The sequence below is a fragment of the Betta splendens genome, chromosome 15 (assembly GCF_900634795.4).
Source record: "Betta splendens chromosome 15, fBetSpl5.4, whole genome shotgun sequence".
Lineage (NCBI taxonomy): Eukaryota > Metazoa > Chordata > Actinopteri > Anabantiformes > Osphronemidae > Betta > Betta splendens.
Genome location: NC_040895.2, coordinates 10,076,836 through 10,102,571, shown reverse-complemented (window position 1 = coordinate 10,102,571; position 25,736 = coordinate 10,076,836). Strand labels below are relative to the sequence as shown.

Genomic DNA, 25,736 nt, shown 5'->3' with positions numbered 1-25,736 from the left:
AGTATGAATCATGCATTAACCAGTCTTGAGACCTAATAGGTCTGACAGCAGTAAACTACATAATTAATGTGTAGAAGTGATACCTAACATGTGGGCTTTACTATAATAAGAGGGACTCTACTGCAGCATTAATTATTGTTGCTCTATAAAGTTGAACTGTGTAAATATATGCTGGTTGTATGTGCAATTTTGTACATGTAAAGTAAATTCAGTACAATGTATTTCTGACAATACACACTAAGTAAACTTAAGGTATTCGTGTAAACTTACCAGCTTAAATATTACATTATTATATGTTGTACATCCGAATATAGTTGAACAATGAAAACGCGAAACATCAATTTATTAATTCCACCCTTAAAATAAAAGTTACTGTGGCGACACCGCCATCTACAGGGCCAGTTGAAATATTAAAAAAAAGAATGAGAAACGCAATTAATCATTAATAATAATAAAAAAAGTAGAAATAAAACATTAATGCAAAGTTCAAACTGAGGACACATTGGAGTTACTATTAATGCCACACCCATTGACTGAAGATGGCCAAGATATTTGCCATATTAAGAGTTCAGGATATTTATCTTAAAACAAACATTTGATTATCAGCTACATATTGTATTAGTAGTTCATTTCTTTGATTAGTTTATCAAACTGTCTTTAGAGAAACACAGTTCATGAAATACAGAGTCAACTCAAAAAAGAAAGTCATATAACCAGCTCTATAATATGAATATTTAATGGTAGCGTGATGATATATAAACAATTGTCTAAGAAACATTTTATTCCAAGAAATACTTTCCAGTTGAAAAACATAATCACTTAATGATACCAACCAAATACTTTCGATTAAACAAGTTCATATTACCAACGTGTGCTTTTCATTAAGCAAGATCATTGCTTAAAACCCCGGTAATAAAATGCTATTATGTTGTAGGCAATGCTTTACTTACCCAACACCAGGCTGGGAAATGTGCAGAATGCTGCATGGCAATGAACAGCATAAAGTATTGAGACCAAAGCCAAGGCTGCAAAGTCAGAGCAACAATCCTATTTTAAATGCACCTCTGGCACCTCTGCCTTTAAAAATGATGGAAAATTGTTGATAAAAAAGTAACCTTTACAAATGACCATTTTCAGTACAAAAGCTTGTAAAATGTAGTCGTGGTGCAAATCAATGCAGTGTCTCTTAGAACTGGTGAAGAAACATTTGCAATGGTGATACAGTATGTGCAGACTTGACTTGGGCTAGTTCACCAAAACAGCCATTTCATTTTTGTAGCAGCTACATTTCCAGTTCAGCATCTAAAATTAACTGAGTAACTTGGATAGAACAAATAAAAGTTAAAATACAACATAAATAACACTAAAAATATACTATATTAAAGGGGAAAATAATTTCCCAACCAGAATATGTTTAAAACATGGCAGTGAAAAAATAAAAAGGTAAAATCCATTTCCACCATGCTTCCAACACAAACATAAAAACAAGAGAACCTGTGATGTTTGAATTTGAAAGTATGTATTTAAAAACCACGTGATTCAGATACAATAATTAGAATAAGGTTTAGATATAGTGAGGTATTAGCTCCACATTCCTCTCGCCCAGCCATGCTCGACCCTGCCGCAGTTCTACTGAAAGAACTTCAGGCCTGCAACAAGGAAGAACTTCTCCAGGAAGATCTCAGAATCAAGCACGGCAATGTGGGCGGCCCGGCCGATAAGAGAGTTGGCTGTGTTGGGCAGGGCATGAATGACATCATATCGCACTAGATTGCAGTCTTTGTTCTGAAGTATTGGCAGCAGCAGGTTCTCAATCATTTCAGCATACACAGGACCTGGAAGGAACAAGAATGAAACAGGCGGAACAGGGCAAGGTTCCAAAAATGTCATGTTCTCCACTCAATTCAAGGCCCTCAGGCGTAAAAGTGTATAATGGTGTGATAGCAATTTATAGACAATATTGTTATTCTTAAGTACTCTACATCACATAGCAGTTAAGCTTTCATAGTGTTTTATTCATTAAAGGGAATGAGGACAATAGACGTAAAATAAAATTACAAACAGCACGACAACTGCAGTAATACCACGCCAGGCCTCTCAGGAGCAAGCTTGAGTTCTTCCACTTACATCCCTAATGCAACTGCATTTACTAAAACCATCATGACAGGTATCAGTGTTCCCTCCTAATAGCTTGCCTCAACTCACCTGTTTGCTTGTCCTTCAGTGCAGTTTTGCACATTTCTATTCGTGCAGAATGATAGGGGACATAACGATCCTGCAGCGAGCCCACCAGCACTACGTTCTTGAAAAATTGCAGACCTTCAAGAACAAACACATTGTTTTTCAGAATACCCTATATACAACACATTCAAGCTATAGTGTCTGGTGAAACAAACAAAACCTACCAGATTTCTTGCTGAGCTTGTAGAGGAAAGTTTGGCGGGGATCAGAGTGATCACGGCATGTGAGCTGTAGGAGTGAACCTGACTTTTTCCACTTCTGCATGAACCAAAGGCCTAAGGAAAAAAAGTCATACTTACACCAAGCGATTGAGCCTTATATCAATACAAGACAGTAAGGTCTTAAAAATATAATTTAATAGTAGTAGTATTAGTCCTTTTAACTGGCTTTGAAACTACTACTAAGTTAATGTAATCTGTTAAACATTTCTATACTTACCGGTGTTGACCAGAGCTGAGCTGTTGTACAGTGTTCCCAGGTGAGGTCCAGAAAGAGAAAGGAAGGTGTGAAGCCTGCTCAAGTAACATTTAAACCTCGGCCTGGTCAGCACTGAGCGGACAATAAGGTTCCCCAACGAATGACCTACAAAGCTACAAATGAAGAATATTGAAACTGTCTAGACACTAGACCATACTTATTTACTGAATTATGTTGCTTCAAGGACAACTGACCTTATAAATTATCTTACCTTATCTTTGACACTGTGAGGCTGTAGATCTGAATGTACTGGACTATTTCATCAAGCAGTCGGTCCGTCATTGACTCAAAGTCAGCAAAGGTGTCATTCTGTAGCATCAAATTAACAATACAAACACTGTAAGTTGTGATGTTTGCATTAGTTTATTAAAAAACTAAAGGACCCCTAATGTAAAGCTTAGTGGGGTAAATGCGTGATTTTAAAAAGAGCAGCATCTACTGACCTGGTTCCTTTCAGACATTAGGAAGTCTATACGAGCGCCAGGCAGACCAAGCTCCAGGTAAGTCTTCACTAGTCGCAGGTCTGCACTGTTACCTACAATGTAAAACATTAAATACATTAAGTCTGTTCCTAACAACAAAAAATACCCTCTGAATAAAGTGATTTATATATAAAGTTACCATCAAGGCCATGAACACAGACTATAAGATGGATGCCTTCTTCACAGCTCTCATCTTCCTCCAAGCTGAAGTAGGGTACAGTGGATGCCAGCTCCGACACCTCGCTGTACAGGAAACCAGGCAGCTTTAGCTGCTTCATTTCTTCCTTGGCCTTGTCAAAGCTAAGCATAATGATAAAATAGGTTGATAATTATTAATATATAAATGTGTGAAACCAAACTGCATAAAAAGAGTATTAAGTGGAAATAGAGGAAAATGTTGCTACGCGACTCACGCTTTCATCTGCGATGCGGTTGCACACTCGTACCACCGCAGGTTAGAGGAAAAGGAGGTGGAGGGACACGGAGGTCTTCCCAAGCTAGTCCCCACACTGCTAGATGCAAGGTTGGAGCAGATGGGAGCGTTTGATAAATCCTTCGCTTCCTGGAGGTAGCCAATACCAAGCCTTTCATACAAAAGACTCGTCTCTTGCGCAGTTGCGTCCGCAGCACCAGTTTGCTCCTCATCAGTAACACCATTCACAAAAGCATAGCCATCACCTTCCTCATAGTAACCATTCTCGATCATCTCATGCTCGGCGTCATCTTCCTCCTCCTCAGCCTGTGGTCCTGACTGGATCCCCAGTGTGATAGCAGATGTTTCTACCGGACTGATCTCAGATACATCTGTGCTAGAGCATGAGCCAAAATAGTTCTCCACCATTCCCCGTTTTACCATGTCAGTGCTACTAGTGGCAGAGTTACTGGAGGGGCAAGCAGTATGGGGTTCACTACGAGGTTCTTTAACGGTACCAGAGCCGGCAGCTCCCTCTAGTTGGAGTTCAGAAACACAGATTAGCTTGGAGTCTGGTTCTAAGTCGCACGTTGGCATCGTCGCCTGTGAATCAGCTGCACCACTGGGAGGGGCCACGTTGACAGGAGACATCATGGTGACATCCCCAGAAAAGATTACGCTCTGCTCCTGCACCAACACACTAGACTTTCTGACTCGAACGTCCGCTCCACTAGAAGCCCTAGAGGAGCCTTCATCCCCTTCATCATCCGAGGGCAAAGAATTGATTGAGGTTAGGGAGGACTGGACTCCACTGATGCCACTGGTGTTTTCTGGATTAAGAGTTTCTCCGGCCCCACTGGGTTTTAGCACAGTGCTTTGCTGAACAGGCCGTGGTGCAGGGCTCAGGAGGGGTCTGTCAAGCTGCGAGGCACCTGATTCAGCAACACCTAGCCCCAAACCAGACTGCGGTCCTGGAACAAACTGAGTGACAAAGGAGCTAGGTTCGCTCTCAATGCCAGAGTCTGAGAGACGTGACGAGGCGATGGGAGCGCCTCCATCTGGCAACCTCACACACTCACTCTTCACGTGTACCGAGACCAGACGGGACTGGCTATGCTGCGTTGCCTCTTTATCTGGCCTTTCAAACACAGAGTCAACTGTGTGCTGGGAGTCACACAGCTCGGTTTGCCTTATCTCAGGAAAATTACTACATAAAGACCCATCACTCCTACATGGGAGAACAACCGTTACTTTTCCTCCTTGGTATGGGTCCTTGCTGCTTGGTTTCACCTCAATTTGCTTGACCCCAGTAGTCCACTGTGGCAGCTTCTGACTGTAATGTTCAGCCTGATCTTCTCTGTGAAGTGTTTGGTTGGAGGTAGCAATAGCCCCAGTGCCTGCCTGAGGATTTTTCTGCACATCCGAGCTCTTAGGGATTTTGAAATTGCTTTTTTGTGAAGCAGTATTTGTTGAGTTATTATCAGCACCGTTTCCAAAATGTGCTGACATGGCACCGGAGTCAAAAGTAGCATTGGTATTAGTCCTTAAATTACTGTGTGTGTCTTGCTGCAAGGTATCTCGTTGTTCTTGGCTCAGGGAAGCTTCCCCCTCCTTGAACTGTTCCTTGCAAGGAGCTTTGAGGTTTTTATAGCCCACCAGAACAACAGAGTCTTTTGAACCCTGTCTGATCAGCTTCTTAGAGTTTTCCGTCTTAGAATTCTTCTTCAGTTTGACTGACTTGCCTTTGGACTTAGGTGGTGGATCATAGTTATCTGGCCAAGCATTATCCACAGGGGTACAGTCAGGTGGGGCGCTAGCTGCGGCACTGCAGTCCTTGGAGCTGGGCTTGTCTGATTTGGACGCTGGGCCAGTTCTTGTGTTGTGCATGCCCAGCCATGGTCCATCACGATCTTGTGATCATTAAAAAAGGCAAAAACATATTTAGTTTAGTAGAAAAATTAGTCAGTTAATGAATTGAATGCACATCTCGTAGAGCAGCAATAAAAAAACAAAGCGTTACTGACCTTCAGTTATGGAATCTAAGTATCTGTCCTCAAAGATGATTGGCAAAGAATTAACGTCACCATCCAAGTCTGCACATTCCACTGGAAGTGGAGGCAAAGACAGGAAGTAGCTGGAACTTTTGATAGCATTAGTCATCTGCTGGTGACTGTGAGCACTGATGGAGGGGGGGGGCGGCAAGAGTCAGAAAGAAAAAAAAAAGAAGAATATTTGGAAGGCAGTGTTTCAGACAAGCAAGAACTAGCACAAGAATGACAGATGAGCATCTATATATTTCACAATCAAGGCAAACATGCCATTGCAACTTACTGCAGTTCCTGGTATGCTAGTGCAGACTGCCTTGGGTGCTCGAGACAAAAGAAGGCCTCAGCAAACCTTCTTACCTGTAACACACAACATTATGGTACACGCTGTAGCTTGGAAAAAAGTTTTCTAAGTTAACTAATCAAATAAATCATTTAGGAAGTTGGTGCTTACCCGTAGTGAATGGTGTCCTGCAGAAAGTAGGGCAGCAACATGCTCCTGCAGGGACACCACCTCTAGGAACTGTCCCCAGAGAGCCATGAGCAGAGAACAGAGCTGAGCCAGGTTCATATTTACCAGTTCTGCCAGCTCATCAGGCGACTCTGCTTTTTGCTAAAAAGTATAAAGATGAAGGTGAACCACCAGCTGGCCAGAGAGAGCATGTGTTTTAGTCATGTCACCTACACAACTTTACATTGCAATAAATCAACAGTGCAAAGGATTTCCCCCAAAGACCCCTGTTGCATGTGTGACTCTTCCAGCTGCCTTGAGGTGGATCTTACCTTAATTTGTTCACATAAGCCAGCAAGACGAGCCTCCAGATCGAGTTGTTCTAAAGACACACAAAGTTTTACTAAGACTGGTTATAAATTACTGAATCAATGTATTGAAAATTTTGAAAAAAAAAGAAGAACTGAATAAGAAAGAAGTGTGAGAGAGCAAGAGTCAGAAAATACATATTATGTGACATGATCAGAGGTAATAAGCAAATTCAGATTGGTGAATAAGGCAAGATGAAAAGAAAGATTGAGTATCTATACTGTACACGACAGTGAGAAGATGACATGGCAGCAGTTTGAGAGTATTATCTCTGGTTAGTGGGACGTAGAGAGGGCATGGTTTCTACAGTACCAGAAAGAAACAAGTGAAGAGGAAAAACCATAGAAAGGCAGACTGATTTCAGTTACTTCAAGGGTTGGGACATACCTATGTAGACGTGTCTTTGACTTCGGGGATAAGGTCTTCTGAGAACTCTCTCATATAGGACTTGCATGCTCGGCTTGGCTAGTGGGATTGCACATATAGGCATATTTAACCTTGTTTGGTTCTTTGGGATGGGTTAATACCTGCCCACTTGTGTGGACCAGGTTTGTCAAGTTATAGTTACAACAATGAGTTTGAGAGCTGTTTGGCAAATAAATTGTTTTAGTATGGTGACCTCATGTTCATCTCGGTTAGATCCCTAACTTTAATTAGTGGTTGCTGGTTGTTTATTGAATTTAAAGGCTAAAAAATGTTGATGGTGGAGTTTAGGTGAAATGGCATGAAAACACAAACAAACAAACAAAGTTGGCAAAATGCAAAAAATACTAACACTGAAAATGAACAAATCTTCCATTCAAAACAGAAACAATAGTCAGAAAGTGCTGCACTCCTCTCTGTACTTGAGAGTAAAAGGTGCAATGTAGATCCTCATTATGTTTGAGATAATTAGTTGTCAATTTATTAGTTGTTTTATGCACTGTAACCCAACAGTTTGACATGAGTTGATGTGTTTATGCAGTACAGTGTACCTAGTTCCATACGATGGGAAGAAGGCAGGTCCTTGGTAATGGAGGTGAAATATCCAAACAGGCCCTGGTAGGCTGAAAGGAGACTGGAACAAAGGTTTTGGTGCAGACTGAAGGCATGCTTCAGACAGGGGTCAGACACCAGGAATGTCCTGCCCTGAGGGATCACAAGAGATACACACGATTTAGACGGAAAAACATTAGCCGTGTTGTTGTCCCAAGGACTTTATATGCATCTGGTTTGTCTACGACAAACTCTGGGATCATTTTTACAATAGATTTAGATTATATGATTTTTAAAGTTTTTTTCCATCTTTATTTCTACCCCCTTAAACAAAAACCAGTCCACTCATCCATTATCCAAAAAGCTATAACAGTACAGGGGTTTCACTTACATCTGGTGATACTTGCTTCACATAACTGCTGCCAAACACCACATTCTCTAGAGGTGGGATGACTGAATCTTTGCTCTGTGCTGGAGCATTGCGATTAAGCCACGTGGTTTTCACAGGTCTCGGAAAACTAGGTAAACAGGTAAGCAAACTCAGTCATTTTAAACAGCAGTTAAAATTAAAGTTGTTTTGAATTAGCTTTAACATGTTGCATAGACTGCGCACAAAGGTGCTACTGGAATTTACAACAGTAAATTATGTGATTAGAATTATTTAAAAAACGCATCAAGACCTAGTCCCACCTGATAAGTGGCTGGTGTAGAGCCACTAGGGAGGCATGGAGGACTACAGAGATGACAGACAGGTGGAAATAGTCAAACATAACATTAATGTGTTGGTGGATGCCTCGCTGAAGGCTAAAGTGCAAACGAAGTGTGCGGCCACTGATATTCTGGAGAGAGCTTGGGTCATCTGGTCTGTGGAAATTAAGTAAGAAAGCATGTGAGGGCCTCATTTGCATAAGAGATGTGGCAAATAAATTCTCAAATGCAGACAAAAGTACATGCATTTAAAATGTTGCAACACCTACGTGTAATCACCATCTGTGAAATATAAATCCAGGAAGAGCTGGAAATCCATGTCACTGAGAGACTCGTCCACCTGAGGATATTGAAAACAGTACAGATTCTTTAAAAGCATAGGTGTAAAGGGCAGATATTTTATCATCTCTGTCAAAGTTTTGCTATTTGATGATGTCAACTTCCATAGGCCTGACATAAGCTGAAGCCCTTTTGTAGACTTTGCTCTAAGAACACACCTCAGAGCAAAGACTGCTTGCTGCAGAGGTCAACAACACCTCAGTACATTGGAATCTCTATATAAATAACACTGGGTTATTTGCAGCGGCTACACGGCAGCACAGCACAAACACATAAACAAAGAATCATAAAGCAAAAGAAGCAATCACTTTGTTCTTCATGTTTGTTCTTTGCCGTATCTGAAATTTAAAATGCTGTTATAAAAACTGTTCTAGTATTCCCACAAGATGCCACACCAACGCTTTTCTCTAATCCCTGTAGGTGACAATAAGACAGAGAAACCTGTAACGCAGGCTATACAGTATTTGTCCATTAAACAATCTCTTGTACAGTAGGCTGACTTTCAATATACAATGATGGACTAAGGCCAGGGGTTAAAGTGAAACAATACCTTCTTCTCATCTAGCAGCATCATAACTTTGAAGAGTAAAACATCATTGACCACGATCTCTTCGTTCTTGTACAAGATTTGAAAAGTTTTGCTGCTAATGACATCATCTTGGACTGAAGCAGGAAATGCAAGATCAGAGCCTAGACAGAAAAAAAAAACCACGTTAGGGTGGCCATAGCATTCGCATGTATTTTTCACCCACACTATTTGTCGCATTTGAATTACGCCCTCACACTTATATACAAAATAAGGAAATGAGTGTTTTAAATGAACAGAGTAGTACACGTATCTATGAGGAAAGATGTGGCATTTGCACAAGGACTTGACAACAAGAAGTGGCCTTTAATACCTCTATCAGCTGCCGACAAGACACAAAGTCAACCAAGTCTGCAACACTAATAACAATCACCAGTTACGCTAAGAACAACAATGAGAGCAGAAACTAAAAAAAGGAACATGCATTTGGTGATTGATGCAATTCGATGAGAAAAGGACCTAATCAGGATCCGATACATGTACGGGAAATAACACCAGCCCATTGAGAAGGAAAGCAACTCGCACACTACTTGAATAGATCTGTGAAGTGGAAGTTAAGAGAGTCCACAAAAGGTATCTGGGAGAGCATAGAAAAGGTTGCACAATGTCTATTGGGCAAAGCTTAACACACCTCCTGGGTGAAGCAGGCTAGTCTCGACCTTGTGCGGGACCCGGGGTGGCACCTTCAGGCTGGCACGAATCTGGTAAAACCTGAAAAAGGAGACATTGTTATTGTATAACTGTACGAGAAGCAAGTGCCAGTAGCTTGATCTTGTAATTAGCAGCTCTTTGAAATGGACCCAAACCAAATGGATTAGCTACAAATGACTCTGCTTGTAAACTGACACTACGCTTTTCATAAATGAATAATGAGCCCGGCCTTTTGCAGTCACTCATGTAGTAAACCTGAGCTCTAAAAGCATTGATGAGGTGAAGGCATCCACCAGGAATTGTATCTCAGCTCATTGAAGTATCACTGCACTGTTAAAGAGCTGAACGCTTAGGGTTAATACAGGTTAAACTATGCAGGTCTTCATCATAACATAGGGAATTAGAAAACATCCTCTACAGATACTGTATATATGGTATACCAGACAACTATTTAACATGTTTTAAGCTGTCTGAACAAGGACCTTTTTTGAACCCCCTTCAGGTATAAATGCAGCTGCCAACTGTTCCATATTGGCTGGGTCACATACCACAGAGCACATCCTAGTCCCAGTGAAGAACTACAAGCCAAAGCTTGTTCAAGTTATGTTAAAGAAAGTCATCACAGCTGACCTACAGCATATCTGTTTTAAACATTTTTGTGCTGCATTTGTGCTGCATGTTTTGGAAAGTAAGAAATCAATAAATGAAATACCAACTGCAGGAAATACATGGCAGATTCCAGGTATGTAAAAATAATAGGCCAGTACTCACCCTCTTTGGAACAGGTCCACATTGTAGAACTTGTGGAGCTCGACAGAGAACTCCACTGTGGCCTGGACTTCAGTCATCTTGGTCTCTACAGACGAAGCTGTCTTACATCACAGGGGATGCACCTGTAGGCCTACAGTAAAAATTAAATCAAGTCATTACAACGCTAGGACTGGGCTGGGAAACAGGTTTTGTAAAACCTATTTTAACTTCATAACAATGCTGTACTCCCACTATAAACATGCATGTAAATCCCACGGTGGTGTTACTCACTGTCTAAGATGATCCCCCCAGGTTACAACGCTGAGGCATGATAACAATTATTTAAAAGAGAATGTCAACAGTCATGTAATCACAGGATCAAATTTAAGGATACGGGTATACAGGTCAACTCTTTAGGGAAACTAGGGGCATTGGGTTTACAGGATGTTACAGGATGCCTGTCCCAATTCAACCTGTGCTGTGGACGTAACTCGTTCACAACACTTAGATCAGCACCTTAAGATAACTATAGCTTGACACTGTCGAGGAAAAACTATAATTAGCTTTTCAAAAATAGACAACTGGTAACGATCACACTATATTTCAACTAAAAATGTATTTATACCCAGATAATGGACAGTCTGTGTATCTGTTTTTAGCTGTAGTATGGATGAAATAAAACTGGCAAAAACAATCGTACAGACGCTGCCTAAATTACTTATGCAGGAAATGAATAAATCATGAACAGGGAGACAACATGCCATTGTGTCCATGCCAGCGAAAACCAATATGAGACACAAAGGGCCACCACGAATTTGACCTGGGTGACACAGATGCCTGATACAGAGCAAACACCACCAGATTACGGCATCGTCCTACCTTTTCCAAAGAAGCAATGCAGAAACGCCAAGGCCATATAGCACATAGCTTATTATCCATAGCCATGATAACACTATTGACATTCACATAAGCGATCACTGTAATAAAGAAGCAATCCAAAGTCTTAAAATTGCACATTTTAATCCTGGGAAATATTTGTGTGTGTAAACACACATTAGATACAAAGTGGTCATTTGCAAAAGCCACAGCTCAGAAACAACATCCACATTTGCCTAAACAAACTCGGGCAACTCCCAGAAGGAAGTGTAACTGTCGCTTAGAACAAATCAAGCCACAGAGCGACTACGAGTGAAACGTCCAAGACCAGATGAAAGGCCAGAAAGAGGAACCTGTATGAGACACAGGCGAACTTAACAACAGCCGTCTAAAGTTTGACTCATCTGCATTGTCCGGACGCTGTTAACGTTTCCAGAGCGCCTGAGGTGATCGAGCTCCCGGCGTTACTTCGTCCTGGCAGGGGTAACATTTTGCCCGAGGTTACAGGTGGAGGTATCAGACAACACTTACCAAAGGGCCGCGACAGGTCAGAAACGACACGACAGAGAATCAATAAATCAAAACACGCTGGAAAAGATCAGCACTAAAGTCTCGTTCGATACCCAGTAAGCTAACACCAACGGCTAGCCGCCGTCACGTTAGCCACATACCAAACAGTTATCGCCGGGGTCTAACATTAGCCGCAGCGACGAGCTAACGCTACTCACCATTGCGTTGGCAGGCTAACAGTAGCTAACGTCAGCTAACCACTTTTAGCTCCAAATCCAAACCTTCCGTCGTCGTTTCGCCGTGAGCTGTTGACAGACAACCGCGCTCCACAGACTCTTTCGCTTCCCAGTCTGGCTGACGTTACGCGAGAGACGCCATTAAACTATAACGCAAGGCAGACGGGACCCGTATCCCCCCGAACACTGCTGTTTACTAGCCATTCGGCTAACTGCGCTCAATCTGATGCGCTGACAGCAGGCGCTGCTCCCGCTGCACCGTGGTGACCGTTTAACTGTGCGTCGCTGCGCATACCAGCGCCGCATGCAAAATTACAACATGTAAATGGAACATCTAAAATAAAAATGATGACGATGTTGGGTATTATTTTTATTATTATTATTATTATTGGTATTATTATTGTTATTATTATTATTACTACTACTGCTACTACTTGACGCTTGTGTCTTTTCTTTCCTTCAGCGTTCGTTATGTGTTTTATACTGTAAGTATAAAAACTGAGTTTACAAAATACTGCTCACCAGTCAACACATCACTTAAAAAATGCAGCATATTGACATATATTTGCAACCTGCAGTGTTGATTTTTATTTTGGACTGAACAAAACATTCTAAATTCCCTCCAACCCTACAGTAAATATCACATAGTATTCACTGTAGACGTAAAGAGGCCTGGTGAAACACATGCATCATGCCACTATGTTGTACACAGCACAAATGAACTGCATAGGAATGCCAAGTTGACACGGTGGTGAGTGTTGACTCACGGCACCAAAATAAATGAAAATAAATAAACAGTCAAGCCTATGAGACCCCTCAGTGTGACTGTGTTTTCACTCCTGCTGAGGGAGCAGCTATTCTGGACTTTATTCTCTCCTGAAGAAACACAGATGAGGTTTTCACATCAAGCAGTGGGTGGAGTCATGAGGTAAATATTTGACATAACAGTGACCATGTGAGTATTGTGCTTTGTGATCCTTGCCAATTTTGTTTGACAGTTTGAAATCAATGAAGATCAACATTATGCATGATTGATTGTTCTTGATTGCATTCCAGAAATATCCTTCTGTACTCGTGCTGCTGCTATGTAATCCCACAATATGTGTGCACTGGACTTCATTCTGAGAGTAAGGTTTCTTTTCCTCTGCACGGGCACATGAGAATTCCTTAAATTCTTTACAGTTGCAATAAGAAACGTATTGGTTTCAGTACACCGCTGTAAACGAATCCTCTTCTGTTAACTGTAATGTATTTTATGCACTTATGCAGTAATCCATAACACGATTAGTTTGTACTCTGTGCTTGTGTTTAAGACGCCTTTGACATCTCAGTGCTTGACTTGTGTTGTACCACACTGTGTTGTACCCTACAATATGATTCGTAATTTTTCCTTTGTCATTATTCCATATAAGGTCTACCGAGATTTATACATTTTTAGCAGACCTTTTTCTAGGCTGACATGTATCTATACATGCCAGAACATAACACTGTATACCTCCATGCATGCAGCTACACTCATTGTCTCTATATTGGATGACATCTCCTCTGTGCAGGCCCATACACCAGCACTAACATGCTGGGCTAAGAATTTATGTGTGTCCATTAATGGTTTTTAAAGTTCACCATATAGCAGGACCTTCAATATGATGCAATATTGAAGGCAAAGCATTACATAGCACAGCATCAACTTCCACTACTGCGGCTATCTAATAAGTAGAACAGATTTTTGCAGCTTTAACTTCCAGCTTATATTTAAAAAAACAGAAATCTAGAGCTGAAGTGTTAAAGATGAGACCTCAAACTGCGAGAGGCGGTCTAATATTTATTCAAGCCAGTAGTGCAGCTTTCCAAACACTGAGCCATACACACACACACACTGTTTCACATGGACTACTAACACTTTCTGTTTCCAACTTGCAGCTGTGAGAGTTAAAACGCATCTTAGTATTGTGAGGGAGCAGAAGTCTCTGTCCCTGCGACACACATTAGGGAAGATACAGCAGCTTCTCACGTAGTGACTCAAAGCACTATTTGCATTATGTACTCATTCAACATTTACAATGTCGATATAATAAAATTCAGCAGTTTTGATTACTGTAAACACTTATAATATTATTATATATATAATATATAATAACCCTTTTTGAATTGATCAAACAATGTGAGACCTTTAAGGTAAGATCATGTTTTCTACTTATGCACGCTCAGGATTTTACATTATGTCCTAATTCCACATTGCTGAGCTGGCAAGAAGGGGCACCGTGAAGAAGGTCACTGGATCGTCTGCTCGGCAGGTTACTTATCAGACAGGCCCAACTTCAGAACCAACACCAGGTGGGTTATACTGTAGGCAGTGAACACTGACACCAAGTGGCTGAGGAGGTGTAGCAGCATCTACCCTGTCCATGGTCCTGAACAACAAATTAGGATCGCGTAAACACTGGAAGGCAACACAAAAATGCACAACTGACCTGTAGAAACTTCAGTGACCATGATGGTGGTTGCTGACACGGTTAATGTTCACCACAGCACAGACTCACATAAACCTTTAATGAAAGATTGTAATTGATTTAATCCCTGATGTAGAGGACCGCTCCCATGCTGTGTGTTTCAGATCAGCTTACCCCCTGGGGTTGCCGGAGCAGTTTGCCCATGGGGCTGTGTTGCTCATGACGAGCAGCACCAGAGGAGCGGGTCTGTTATGCTCTGAGTAGACTGTGCCATGACCGAGTCTCAGACTACACAGGCCCCACGCCAAGTCAGTCTGGATGGCTTGACTTTGATAGGAAGACTCAAGAGCGACCCAGTGAAGGCAGCACCGGTAATCCTGGCTGATGCTGTAAAAAAAGAGTTGTTCAAAGACAAGCTGACAAAATTACCTGCTTTTTTTGATATTCAGAGTTCACCAATAAATATGTGGAATGTTCTACAGGATTTGTTGAAGAAATTCATCTATGCACTGACTAAACAACCAGTAACGTACAGTGCAGTTCCCCCATCACACTCGTAAATCCATTTACCAACTTTGACACATGTAATAACTCCTCATTGGGTTATATAAACGTTTATAGCTCGCTGTAACCAATTAATTGTGCAAACATTACAGGCTTAAATGTTACTGGAAACAGTCCAGTGCTCTTGGTCCACAGTGGTAACACAAGACAGTGGAGCTGTACGACTCATTTTGTTCCAGAGTCACTTGTTATGACGACACAGCGCTGATTAGTTACTTGCCTTTGTGTATTTATGGAGTTTAAACTTCAGTCAGTGCTGATTCACTGCGATGTGGGCCGAGCCCGGACGGAAGCTTGTTACGAGCCAGGGCATCGGTGAGTAAAACCAGCCTATGACGTAGAATATGAATCTGCAGATGCCTGAGTTGAATTTGTGACCGTCAAAACTGCTGTGTTTTTTTGATGGACAAAACACTACAATTTGTGGCTAAAAAACACAGGTTAGTTTATAACAGAGCTCAAATGACCCGCTGATTGTCCCTATTGGACGTGTGTGTGGTGTGGCCCCTCCCTGCGGTGTCCCCTCTGCAAAGCCTCCAATCCCTTCCTGTGGCCAAGCACTCTATGCATATACATGAGCCCCCGAGGGCTCCAGGACCTCGGACGGGCTAGATAGCTGAGGGGATTCAGTTGGGCTGTTTTGTCTGGGGCTCCTTCATCCAACAATCCCCAGAGAAAGGACTGCGGCTTCCACCTTTCCTGGCCACGGGGAGATGACGGCTCCCAGCGTTAGAGGGCCACTTGTGGTGCTGCTCCTGCAGCTCGTCCTCGTTTGCTCCGCTCAGGTAAGACTTACTGTGTTTTGTCAGTGTGATGTGTCCTTTTCTCTTTTTAGGCTGATGTGGCTGAGGTGCAGATGAGTGTTCTCTTGGTGTTTATACTCATATACTATAAAATCCTATGTACAATATAGATACACAAACACCGGCACTGTTCAAGTTTTTAACTTCAGGACTGTTCTAGAAAGAAGACACATGCACTACTATTGTCTGAAGTTTCCTTTTGAAAATGTTTTCTCCTTTTTGAAAACATTTTCTCTATCAAAACATCTACACGTGTTTAGCCCTCAAGCAAGAAAGCAATGCATATTCTAACATTGTCAATAAAAATATGCTGGATATGTAAATGAATATATTGCCTTTAAGTTTTTATTATTACTTCTACACAGAGGAGTGAGGGGACTCCTGGCCCTGTTGGACCTGCAGGTGTCCCAGGAATTGATGGCATAGATGTGAGCTTTCTTTTCTCCAAGATATTATTGTTATTAAGTTCACTATCTGATCTCCTCAAGTCACGGAGTCTGTCTTTGTTTCAGGGGGAAAGAGGAGTTGGTGGCGAAGATGGCCCACCTGTAATTATAATAATTCATGTTTTTAAACTTTTAAAAGTTAAAAAAAGTATTTCAGCTGAATGTTTTCATTGTATAGTTTCCCTGATTATATGTACGTCTATGGACCATTTTTGTTTTTAGGGGCCTGATGGAGATGCAGGGAAACCTGGCTCTTCAGGGTTACCAGGAATCCCAGGGAATGATGTAAGTCATCTTTATACTATTACATTCACTACATTTAGAGTGTAACCATCACGACTGCAGCCACATCAAGTGTGATTGTCCCACCGTGTAAGATGTGTTTGTACTAGTTCATTTTAAGCAGCTAATGCTTTTTTTGTGGTGGTGTTGAAATTTTGGGAAAACCTTTATTAGGAAGTCCTAGCTCTCAACAATAGCAGCCTTGTGTTCCTGTTGAGAGTCCTGAAACAGCATGGGAAAACTTTTTGTTTTTTTTCTTCAATGAGCCAGAGGAATGTTACTCTGGGCTTGGTTTGAAGTCTGAGATCTTTGACCTCTGCCCTGGTGTTGACTTTTTCTGTGTGTCTGTCAAAGTGAACACGCTTGTGACATGTTCATAAACAGAACTTTCATTTTAATGTGAGTAATCCTGCTGTAGCTATGGATACATGAGGCTCCTCCTACCGGAGTGTAATATAATGACGTAATACAGATAATCATGAATAAAAATACTAAATGAAAATATACTGAGACTGCTCTGTGTTTTGCTCTATTAGCCAAACCTGATGTCTCTTCTCTGCAGGGTTTGACCGGCCCTATAGGAGATCCGGGGCCTGATGGTCCCCCCGGACAGAAAGTGAGTGACTAATGAGCCTTTGCTTTCCTGCTTCAGAGAGTGTCAGGGAAATGGTGCCAAGTTGCTGTCCAGTCCTCTGGCATAAACCAATTCCTCATGACAAATGAGTCTTAATCCTGCAAGTCTTCTGTGTAATCTCCGTGGGCAATAAAGCCCCAACATCATTCCTCATTAGGCCAAACATTGCTGGGTCAAGTGTGCTCAGCTCAGTCATGTGATGAGCTAGAGGAATGTTAACTTGGAGCGTCTGCAGATGGCTCAGTCCTTACCCAGCAAAGTATAACGTAGATTAACGCATCAAATGTATTTATCTTCATCCTTTAGGGTGAACCTGGACAGTCTGGACCTCGAGGAGCAGCTGTGAGTAGCAATTTAGCTCTTAATCCAGTAGTTTGCATATCAGAGCCTCCATGAGCATCTGGACAGCTACATCATCTAGAGCACGACCAAATAATATTGTGTGTGTCACACTGAACAACAATATACGTCTCATTGTAGGGTGTGGGGCCAGATGGAACCACAGTAAGTGACCGGATTATGCTCTGCAGTAATTAATAAATTAAACAAACCCATACTACATTAGGTGGTCTAAAGTAAGCCTTGTTTAAAATCTGAACAGGGACCACCTGGGCCAGGAGGACTTCCAGGTGAAGTGGGAAAAGCTGGACCACCAGTGAGTAGAGGCAAAGCCATACAATGCATCAACAATATGGAATGATTATGTGCACAGTGAACAAGTGAGCTAATTATTCCTCACCTCACTGCAAAATTTAAAGCATCGTGTTTGTCAATGCAGGCACACAGGAGGAAAGACACAATGCTCATTTAAAACTCTGCGTCAAGTTCTACTTCAAGTTTGCTTTTGGTCGAGAGAGTTTCACAGCAAAAAGCACAGGACATTTCACTCTCATGTTGTTGTTGTTGTTGATTGCTGTCTCTTTCCACAGGGGCCCATGGGTGTGAGAGGGCCACAGGGACCTCGTGGGCCAACAGGGCCCAGAGTAAGTGATTTTATTTGACACGGCACAAGACTTGCTAATGAGCGACTGTGTTGTGATCAGCTCGTGTTTTTTGTCCCTTTCAGGGTGCCACAGGAATGCTAGGCAGTGCCGACCTGGTAAACTGCTACTTCCTTGAGATTTTAAACGATTTCTACATGCTATGTGGTTGAAACAGTGTGTTCTGTCGTTTCTTAGTGTCCAAACTCTTGCCCTCCTGGGACACCTGGACATCCTGGCCTTCCTGGCATGAAGGTGATTAGACGAAAAGCTTTGTGTGATACTAAAATGTATGAATTTCCCCAAGTATGTGTTGATAAATGTAATTAATCGATGTTCCTCCTTTTCTTTTTATGTTTTCAGGGCCATAAGGGTGTGAAAGGCGAAGCCGGAGAGCCTGGTAAACAGGGGCACAAGGTAAAATATTTATATTAGTTTATATAAAATATTCATATTAGTTTGTAAACACCAAATCAGCAAAGTGAATTTATGCCTGCCCATAACTGCCTAAATAGTTGCCTGAATACACAAATGATCTCATTTCATATCCATCCACGTCAGAACAGCATTATGCACGAGTCAAATATGAAGAAGGGATTCATGGCACCTTGGGAACAAGTATTATTTGTGCTGCTCTATTTCAAGAGGATGTGATACATGCATGTGTGTAATGCCTCTGACTCGTTGTAATGCATGGAGGATGAGTTATTTGAAACGATGTTCAAGCACAACTACCCCTCTCCCTGTAATGTGTCCATGCACTATATAAATGGAAATGAGCCCGGGCCTATCTCCTTTTATCAGGCTGTGCCAGGATATGATTTACTGACAGTCTGCGCTTTGTCGCGGGAGAATCATTTTCTCCTACGCTGAAAGGTTTCACTCATGAATTCACAAATATAAAGATGTTTACAGTTAACATTAGAATAAGCAGCAATTGTTCTGGGGTTGAATGTCTTATTTCAGAATATCTAGTTTTTAAAGTACTTACTAACATTTAGATTTATCAGAATGTACAGTGGGTTTTGTTTCTATGGAGGGATCTTTCCCAACAGAAAATGTGCACAGTCTCAGCCCTGAACCACCATCTATTTTTGGTCTACCACAGAGTCAGCATATAAATAATTTGTAATTTGCAGAGCAGGAGAGCGGTAATTGCAATCCATTAAATAGTGGGTATTAAACACACCTCAGAATCACTGCCTCATTTTACAATTAACACCCAGTTGATAGAAGCAGCATCCATTTTAATATTTTCTGCAAAACAAATAGTGCCAGTGGGATGCCGGTGGCATCATGTGTTAGTGCACAGTTTCACTGATTTAGATGAATTTTCTGTTCGCGGCTTCATGTTGCTGACGTCTCTGTGTTGCCGTTCTCTGGTGTTGCTTTGCTCAGGGGGAAGAAGGAGAGCAGGGGGGCGTAGGAGAAGTCGGCGCTCAAGGACCAACGGTTGGAGACTGTATTTATTAAATGAGATTCAACTCTTCTATGTTACATTGTGTCGTTTACGTGTCATGGTCTCTTATGTTTCTACTCACTGAGGCACCTGTTGGATCTGTTTACTGTGTCAGGGTCCTCAGGGAATTCGTGGAGCCATGGGAATGATTGGGCCCAAGGGAGAGACGGTCAGTGCTTGTGTGCTTTTCACACACAGTAAATACAGTAACTCTAAATTCCACTCACTGTGATCTTTAACTCTAAAATCACTAAAACATTTACTGGCTTTATTGTCTGACAGGGAGCCCGAGGCATTGATGGAGATCCAGGTCCCCAGGGTGTTTCTGGGGCAACTGTAAGCTGTCCTACAATATAAACACATTTACTTACAGTATTAGTGAAGCAATCATGAGTGATATACAGTATAATTGAATCCATTACCTCAGGGAGATCAAGGCCAGAGGGGCGTAATGGGTGAACCTGGACCCAAAGGTGAAGAGGTCAGTAGCCATAATGTACCATTAAGAAACAATTTTATTATTAAGAGTTTTATTTGCACAGTTTTATAAATTGACTGTTTTGTAATTTTGGTGCTCAGGGTATTCAAGGGCCAAGAGGAATCACAGGCCTTCCAGGTCCTAAGGGAGAGACTGTGAGTGTGTTAGTCATAACGTATAAACCTAGTTACCACAGTAATCATCTGAAAACAGCTCAAATTAGTTTGTTTCCTGTATTTCCAGGGTTTACCGGGGGTGGACGGCCGCGAGGGGATCCCTGGGATGCCAGGAGCAAAGGTAGAGCATTGATTGCACTGAATTATACAGTATATGAAACAATTTCGGTTAATTATTTTAAATAAAATAAACACTCAGGAATCTTTCGCTTAATGATGCTGCTCATCGTTCTGCAGGGAACCACTGGGAAGCCAGGAGTTCCCGGAGAGGTTGGACTTCAGGGGCTTCCTGTGAGTATGACCTTTGAACCCCCATGGACCGCAGCGTTAAATCTGTTATGTGTCTATTTTCACATTCCAAGGAAATACTGTTGAATTTCACCCCTGGGTGATATCACACACACGGTGGAGCAGTTACTGTATTCCTCAGGCAGAAATGAAAAGTTTTCCCAGCCCTCTAATCTGTGATTAGTCTAATGAAAGGCACTAATGAGAATCACTTGGCAAACACGAACACCCAGACTGTAGCAGCATTAAGGAAGATTTTGTAGGTGTAAAAGTCATCACCTGATTGAAATACCAAGAGCTCTTTTATCTCTTTAAGCTTATTTGGTTCAAAAGCTCAAACAAATATATTTTTATCCACTAAGCTACAGTTCTTTTTGCTCCAGCGAGGTGAGCTTCCTTTTAGGAAATATTCCTGCTACACGTATTGTTCTTGTGTTTCTCTCATACAGTATGTCCTTTGTTTTTAGGGTTTGCCGGGCGTCCCTGGACCAAAAGGCCTGAGTGGCACTAAGGTTACTTTATTAACGTTTTTCAACATTAACCTTTTTTTTAAAAACTATCAAAATGTGACATTTTATCATCATCACACAGGGAGATGCAGGCAAAACAGGACTTCCTGGCACAATAGGATCAGCTGGCAAACCTGTGGGTATAGCAGGAGCAGCACATGCACACATGCACACTAGTTGGGGCCTGTTTCACATCTGTTGTGTCACTGTCATATTGCTGTCACACCACAGGGGGAACGCGGAGAGCAGGGCGAGGTGGGACCTGCTGGACCCATTGGCGAGCCTGTGAGTGTTCTTCCCGTCAGGATTTCTATTGTCACTGTATATTTCACATTTTACCTTTAAACATTATTCCTGTTTATTTATTTTTTCCTACTTTTTTTCTGTGTTTCCACAGGGAGATATAGGAGAGCAAGGGCCCCTGGGACCAGCTGGCAAGATGGGCGCCAGAGTGAGTAATAAGCACTAAATATTTTAATAGAGAAGCCACAAACTTTTAAAAATCTATAAAAGAAATTTTAATAAAACACCACTGAACATCCAGCAGTTACTCCCAGCAAGACACTGAAACATAAACATAAACACCATCAACAGATTTGCATTTCTAGGATTTTGAAAGAATGAAGCTGGAAGGTAGTGAAGCCTCGGAGTGTAGAGGCCTGGCTGTTGTTTCCCTGGAAATTCTCAGAGAATAGACCAATGCTGGATCTCACATGAGCTCTATTTTCACAGTAAGGGGAGACGAACAAGCAGCTGAATGAGCTCTCTGTTCTGCCAGCATTCCTGAGACAGTCGGTCAGTGATCAAAGAAAGAGGGACAAACACACAAATGTGCCACAGAGAATGTGTCAACATGTGGATGCGCTCTAGTACACAAAACATGTTCGTTTAATATTGGGGTTATATTATAATAATTGATCAGATGTGTGTGTTTATTCTTACAGGGACCCAAAGGTGACCCTGGCCTCCCTGGTCTACCCGGTCCTCCTGGACCTCCTGGAGTGAAAGGAGAACGGGTAAGAAGTCACAACAGTCACATTTGGACACATTCAGATTTAGCAGTTGTCAGTTCCCAACACTGGGAAACATGAATGCTCAGTAGTAAACACCTGACCAGCTTTCTTTAGTTTGGACAAAAATGTTCTGTATTGAGCTTTATAACATGTTTGTGCTGCTTAATGAAGGGAGAGCGTGGAGAAACAGGACCCAAAGGAGAGCAGGTACGAAATGCCAAAGCATGAATATGTATATTTCCTTTCCTCATAGTATTGGTGTATGTAATAACAAGTGGCTTATCTGATGTTTTCATAGGGAGTACAAGGTGATGAGGGAAACCCTGGAGACAAGGGAGATTCTGTAAGCTGTTACACGACTTTATCTATGACAATTCACACCGAGCTACACCTGTTCCTCTGTGTTTCATCACTGGTGTTTTATTGCAGGGTGAACCAGGAGAACTCGGAGTTAAGGGGGAGGTGAGTTCAACAGATTATTCTGACTAACCTGCCATTCTGTCTCCTGCTCTAAGGATTCGAGGATGTGCTACAGCTTTGTGACATTTCATCTGCTCTGTTGCCTCATTGTCCTTCAAGGTTGGTGTTCCCGGAGATCCAGGCAGAAAAGGCCCGGAAGGAAGCAGAGGTCAACCTGGCATCGAGGGTCCACCTGGCACGCCTGGACCTCGGGGCATGCAGGGGAACAGGGGCCCACCGGGAGTCCGAGGGTCTCAGGGCCCTGCGGTAAGTGCATGAGAAAGTGCATCACTTGATGAGAAACAACGAATCACTCCTAAAGTACACCTCATGGGAATAAATTTTAAACCAAATATTTTGTGAATACATCCTACTACACAAACATGCTATGTTTCACAAATCTGTTTAATTTTTTATTTTACACCCACCACACATTTCAGTAGGAATTTAGTCTCTAATGAGTGAATTACTGTAATATCTCTGTATAGAAGCCAACGGTTTCTTTTTTAAGTTGTATGAAACCCATGGTGTTTTGCTTCAACACTTGGAGTTATTCACATGTTTCACAAGCTTGAAAATAGTATTATAATATTAAAAAGAAAAGTTAGTGAGCTGGCTGCTTTCACTCCACAATACCGTGAAGTCTTGTTATAAATGTTTTAGACAATGCCACATTCATCTAATAAGTCATCTCTCTCTTCGCAGGGTAAAGAGCCAAGTGATCAGCACATCAAACAAGTCTGCATGCGAGTTATGCAAGGTAACAAGTCACAGATTTGACCCCACATTTCCTGACTTTAATCTTTCCCACAATGCCTCATTACAGAACCCCAGACACTGTCTCATTGATTGGGCTGGTTCTTGAGTGCTCTGAAGTTAGAAAAGCGAAGGCCTCATAACCAAAACATGAAATAAGCTTCAGTCTTTGTTTATTTGATGGATGAAAGATTCCCTTTTCCGAGCTTGGAGATGTTTCACTGAAGTCACAACCTCTGTTCTCTTCATTCTTTTGCTCTTACGTCTTCACAACTCGTCTCCTATACTCATGACTTTTTTATACCCAATGTGCTGAAAAATTAATTTCACCTCCAGCAGACCTGCACTCGTCTTCTCCAAGCAAAGAGTTTGCCTGGAAAGGAAATCTAAAAAAAGGTGCAGTGAAGCAGGCGCTGCATGAATTTTCATCAGAAAACTGGCATCTTAAGGGTAAAATGCCACGCAACAGCGAGCCACAGGAGATTAATATTGGAGCTTTTGCACCATGAGCACAAGTTTTATGTTACTGATTGCTTAAAACAAAAACTATTACCTCCTTTCTGCTCAATTTACTGTGAATCTTTGGAAAAAGATTAAAAACAGGAGCAGCTCGAGGGATACTGTGACCACAAATTCACCCCGCTCTGAACTGATGCAGACCTGTTGGATCTCATCTATGAGAACTGCTCTGGGCCTAAAATAAACCTTCTCATGCAACATCATGATTTATTGCGCAGCGCTGAGTCTTAAAAACCTTTCCACGGCTGAAATTGTTTAGAAGCATCCAGCGTCTCCAGGTTGATCGTTTTTCTTTCTGTTCCTGTCAAACAGAGCAGTTAGCCCAGTTAGCTGCTAGTTTAAGGAGGCCTGAGTCTGGCATAGCTGGTTTACCTGGAAAACCAGGCCCTCCGGGACCTCCTGGTCCTCCAGGAGACAATGGATTTCCTGGACAAGGTGGAGCAAGAGGCCTTCCAGGACTCAAAGGACCACCAGGGCAGATCGGTCTTAAAGGACCCAAAGGTAAGAAATTCCAGCAGGTGTTTCAGTTTAGGTAAATTTAAGAGAATGACATGTTTTCATGCTTTGGACATATCTTTATGGCATAATCATTAGGTGAATTGGGGGACAGAGGCTCCAGAGGGTCCACTGTGCGAGGACCTAAAGGTCAGCCAGGTCCTCCTGGGCTTCCTGGTGAGTTAAACTTACCTCCTGAATTTGCTTCTCCACTTTAAATGATCGTCAAAGTGAACAGTTGTAGCAAAGCAAATATCCTACAGTAAAATCAATTGTGACATCACAGGTGAGCCAGGCAAACCTGGCTATGGTCAAGATGGTCGTGACGGACAGAGGGGGCCTCCAGGTATTCACGGACAGCCTGGAGTACCTGGGCCTCCTGGTGCAGCTGGTCCTAACGGTTACTGTGACCCATCGGCCTGCAACCTGCAGGCGGGGGCCGCCCACCAGTCTATGGATGTGAAGGGACCTGCAGGGAACTAAAAGAAACTCTGGGAGAGACAGAAAAAAAACCCCGTTGGATTATCTTTCCTGAGCACACAACATTTTTCACACTCTCTTCCCAGGTGCTGTGGTTGGTATGGTGCCTTCGATCCATTAACCTCTAGTCTGGTGAGCATTTGATGTGCCAACCATGTCCGCCAGAAGAAGCCAGCTAAAAAAAAAACAACCCACACACAGAAATCTGTCTCTTTCTGGCATTTTTCTACCTGACAGATATTTTAAGGGAAGTGCTTACATTCCTGTGACAATAATATGAAAAGACCAGGAATGTTTGTTTATCTCACTCTGCGTGCTCCTCTGCCTCTGTTTTCTTTTTATAGCCTCATTTTTCAGTAAATCAGGAGCAGAAAATTGTCTGGTCCAAGACTCTTGTTCGGGTCTTTGGTTCCGAATGTGCTAATGTACCAAAAATAAACCTGCCAACAACCCCCCTTTTCTCTGTAAATGCCTTTTCAGGCCAGAAGTTCATAATAAAGAGGAGATAGGATGAAAAAGTCACCAAGTCACACTGACTTCAACTCATGTTGTAAATCTGTAAAAAAATGTTTGAATTGTGGTTAAATATATTTCCTGCGAAACAACTTGATGTGAGGTTTTTTGTACAGAATGATATATGGAAATATATTTTACAGATGAGGCGAAACCTCACTGATTTCAGAAATAAAGAAAACAACACATGCAGTGTTTAATTTATTCTATAGTGTAGTGATTCATTCTGCGCACATTAATGATGATTTTATACTTATTGTTTCAAACGTCTGTCCAAACTCAACACTGAATTAATATTTACATTATATCAAAGGAAATAAAAGT

General features: G+C 41.9%; 2 protein-coding genes across 13 annotated transcripts; one reads left to right on the top strand and one right to left on the bottom strand.

Annotated features, from left to right (window-relative positions):
- Positions 1–324: 324 nt before the first annotated feature.
- fam135a (family with sequence similarity 135 member A) lies at positions 325–12,381 on the bottom strand. Of its 2 annotated transcripts, XM_029175818.3 has the most exons (21): positions 12,091–12,381; positions 10,508–10,637; positions 9,717–9,796; positions 9,050–9,189; positions 8,430–8,500; positions 8,143–8,316; positions 7,844–7,970; positions 7,452–7,605; positions 6,865–6,942; positions 6,441–6,490; positions 6,112–6,270; positions 5,944–6,017; positions 5,637–5,791; positions 3,614–5,522; positions 3,340–3,500; positions 3,162–3,253; positions 2,930–3,027; positions 2,680–2,831; positions 2,406–2,516; positions 2,206–2,319; positions 325–1,835 (listed from the first exon to the last, which is right to left on the bottom strand). In XM_029175818.3, exons 2-21 carry the CDS (start codon positions 10,582–10,584, stop codon positions 1,630–1,632), a joined length of 4,182 nt encoding a protein of 1,393 aa, XP_029031651.1. In that variant the 5' UTR covers positions 10,585–10,637; positions 12,091–12,381; the 3' UTR covers positions 325–1,629. The 2 variants fall into 2 exon arrangements, with proteins under 2 accessions (XP_029031651.1, XP_029031652.1); XM_029175819.3 differs by lacking the exon at positions 6,865–6,942.
- On the top strand, positions 11,675–25,616 carry col9a1b (collagen, type IX, alpha 1b). Of its 11 annotated transcripts, XM_041073981.2 has the most exons (37): positions 11,676–11,909; positions 12,572–12,593; positions 12,963–13,036; positions 13,165–13,235; positions 14,317–14,442; positions 14,723–15,907; positions 16,291–16,353; positions 16,438–16,473; positions 16,594–16,656; positions 17,216–17,269; positions 17,594–17,629; positions 17,768–17,791; positions 17,889–17,942; positions 18,217–18,270; positions 18,354–18,386; positions 18,466–18,522; positions 18,631–18,684; positions 19,666–19,719; positions 19,842–19,895; positions 20,009–20,062; positions 20,154–20,207; positions 20,306–20,359; positions 20,448–20,501; positions 20,618–20,671; positions 21,136–21,180; positions 21,260–21,313; positions 21,409–21,462; positions 21,575–21,628; positions 22,122–22,193; positions 22,362–22,397; positions 22,489–22,533; positions 22,620–22,652; positions 22,770–22,916; positions 23,355–23,409; positions 24,237–24,425; positions 24,519–24,596; positions 24,706–25,616. In XM_041073981.2, exons 6-37 carry the CDS (start codon positions 15,836–15,838, stop codon positions 24,900–24,902), a joined length of 2,037 nt encoding a protein of 678 aa, XP_040929915.1. In that variant the 5' UTR covers positions 11,676–11,909; positions 12,572–12,593; positions 12,963–13,036; positions 13,165–13,235; positions 14,317–14,442; positions 14,723–15,835; the 3' UTR covers positions 24,903–25,616. The 11 variants fall into 11 exon arrangements, with proteins under 11 accessions (XP_055358307.1, XP_040929915.1, XP_055358306.1 ...); XM_055502331.1 differs by lacking the exon at positions 12,963–13,036; XM_055502330.1 differs by having other exon boundaries at positions 12,963–13,235.
- The last annotated feature ends 120 nt before the right edge of the window (positions 25,617–25,736 follow it).

Excerpts from the sequence above, each read along its gene's own strand:
- fam135a (XM_029175818.3), bottom strand. The coding sequence starts at position 10,584 with ATGACTGAAGTCCAGGCCACAGTGGAGTTCTCTGTCGAGCTCCACAAG. Across the intron at positions 9,190-9,716 it reads TAGCCTGCTTCACCCAGGAG|GCTCTGATCTTGCATTTCCT; the intron begins GTGTGTTAAGCT and ends TTTTCTGTCTAG. Across the intron at positions 8,501-9,049 it reads TGCTGCTAGATGAGAAGAAG|GTGGACGAGTCTCTCAGTGA; the intron begins GTATTGTTTCAC and ends CAATATCCTCAG.
- col9a1b (XM_055502331.1), top strand. The coding sequence starts at position 15,836 with ATGACGGCTCCCAGCGTTAGAGGGCCACTTGTGGTGCTGCTCCTGCAG. Across the intron at positions 17,792-17,888 it reads TGGGGCCAGATGGAACCACA|GGACCACCTGGGCCAGGAGG; the intron begins GTAAGTGACCGG and ends AAATCTGAACAG. Across the intron at positions 18,271-18,353 it reads GTGGGCCAACAGGGCCCAGA|GGTGCCACAGGAATGCTAGG; the intron begins GTAAGTGATTTT and ends TGTCCCTTTCAG.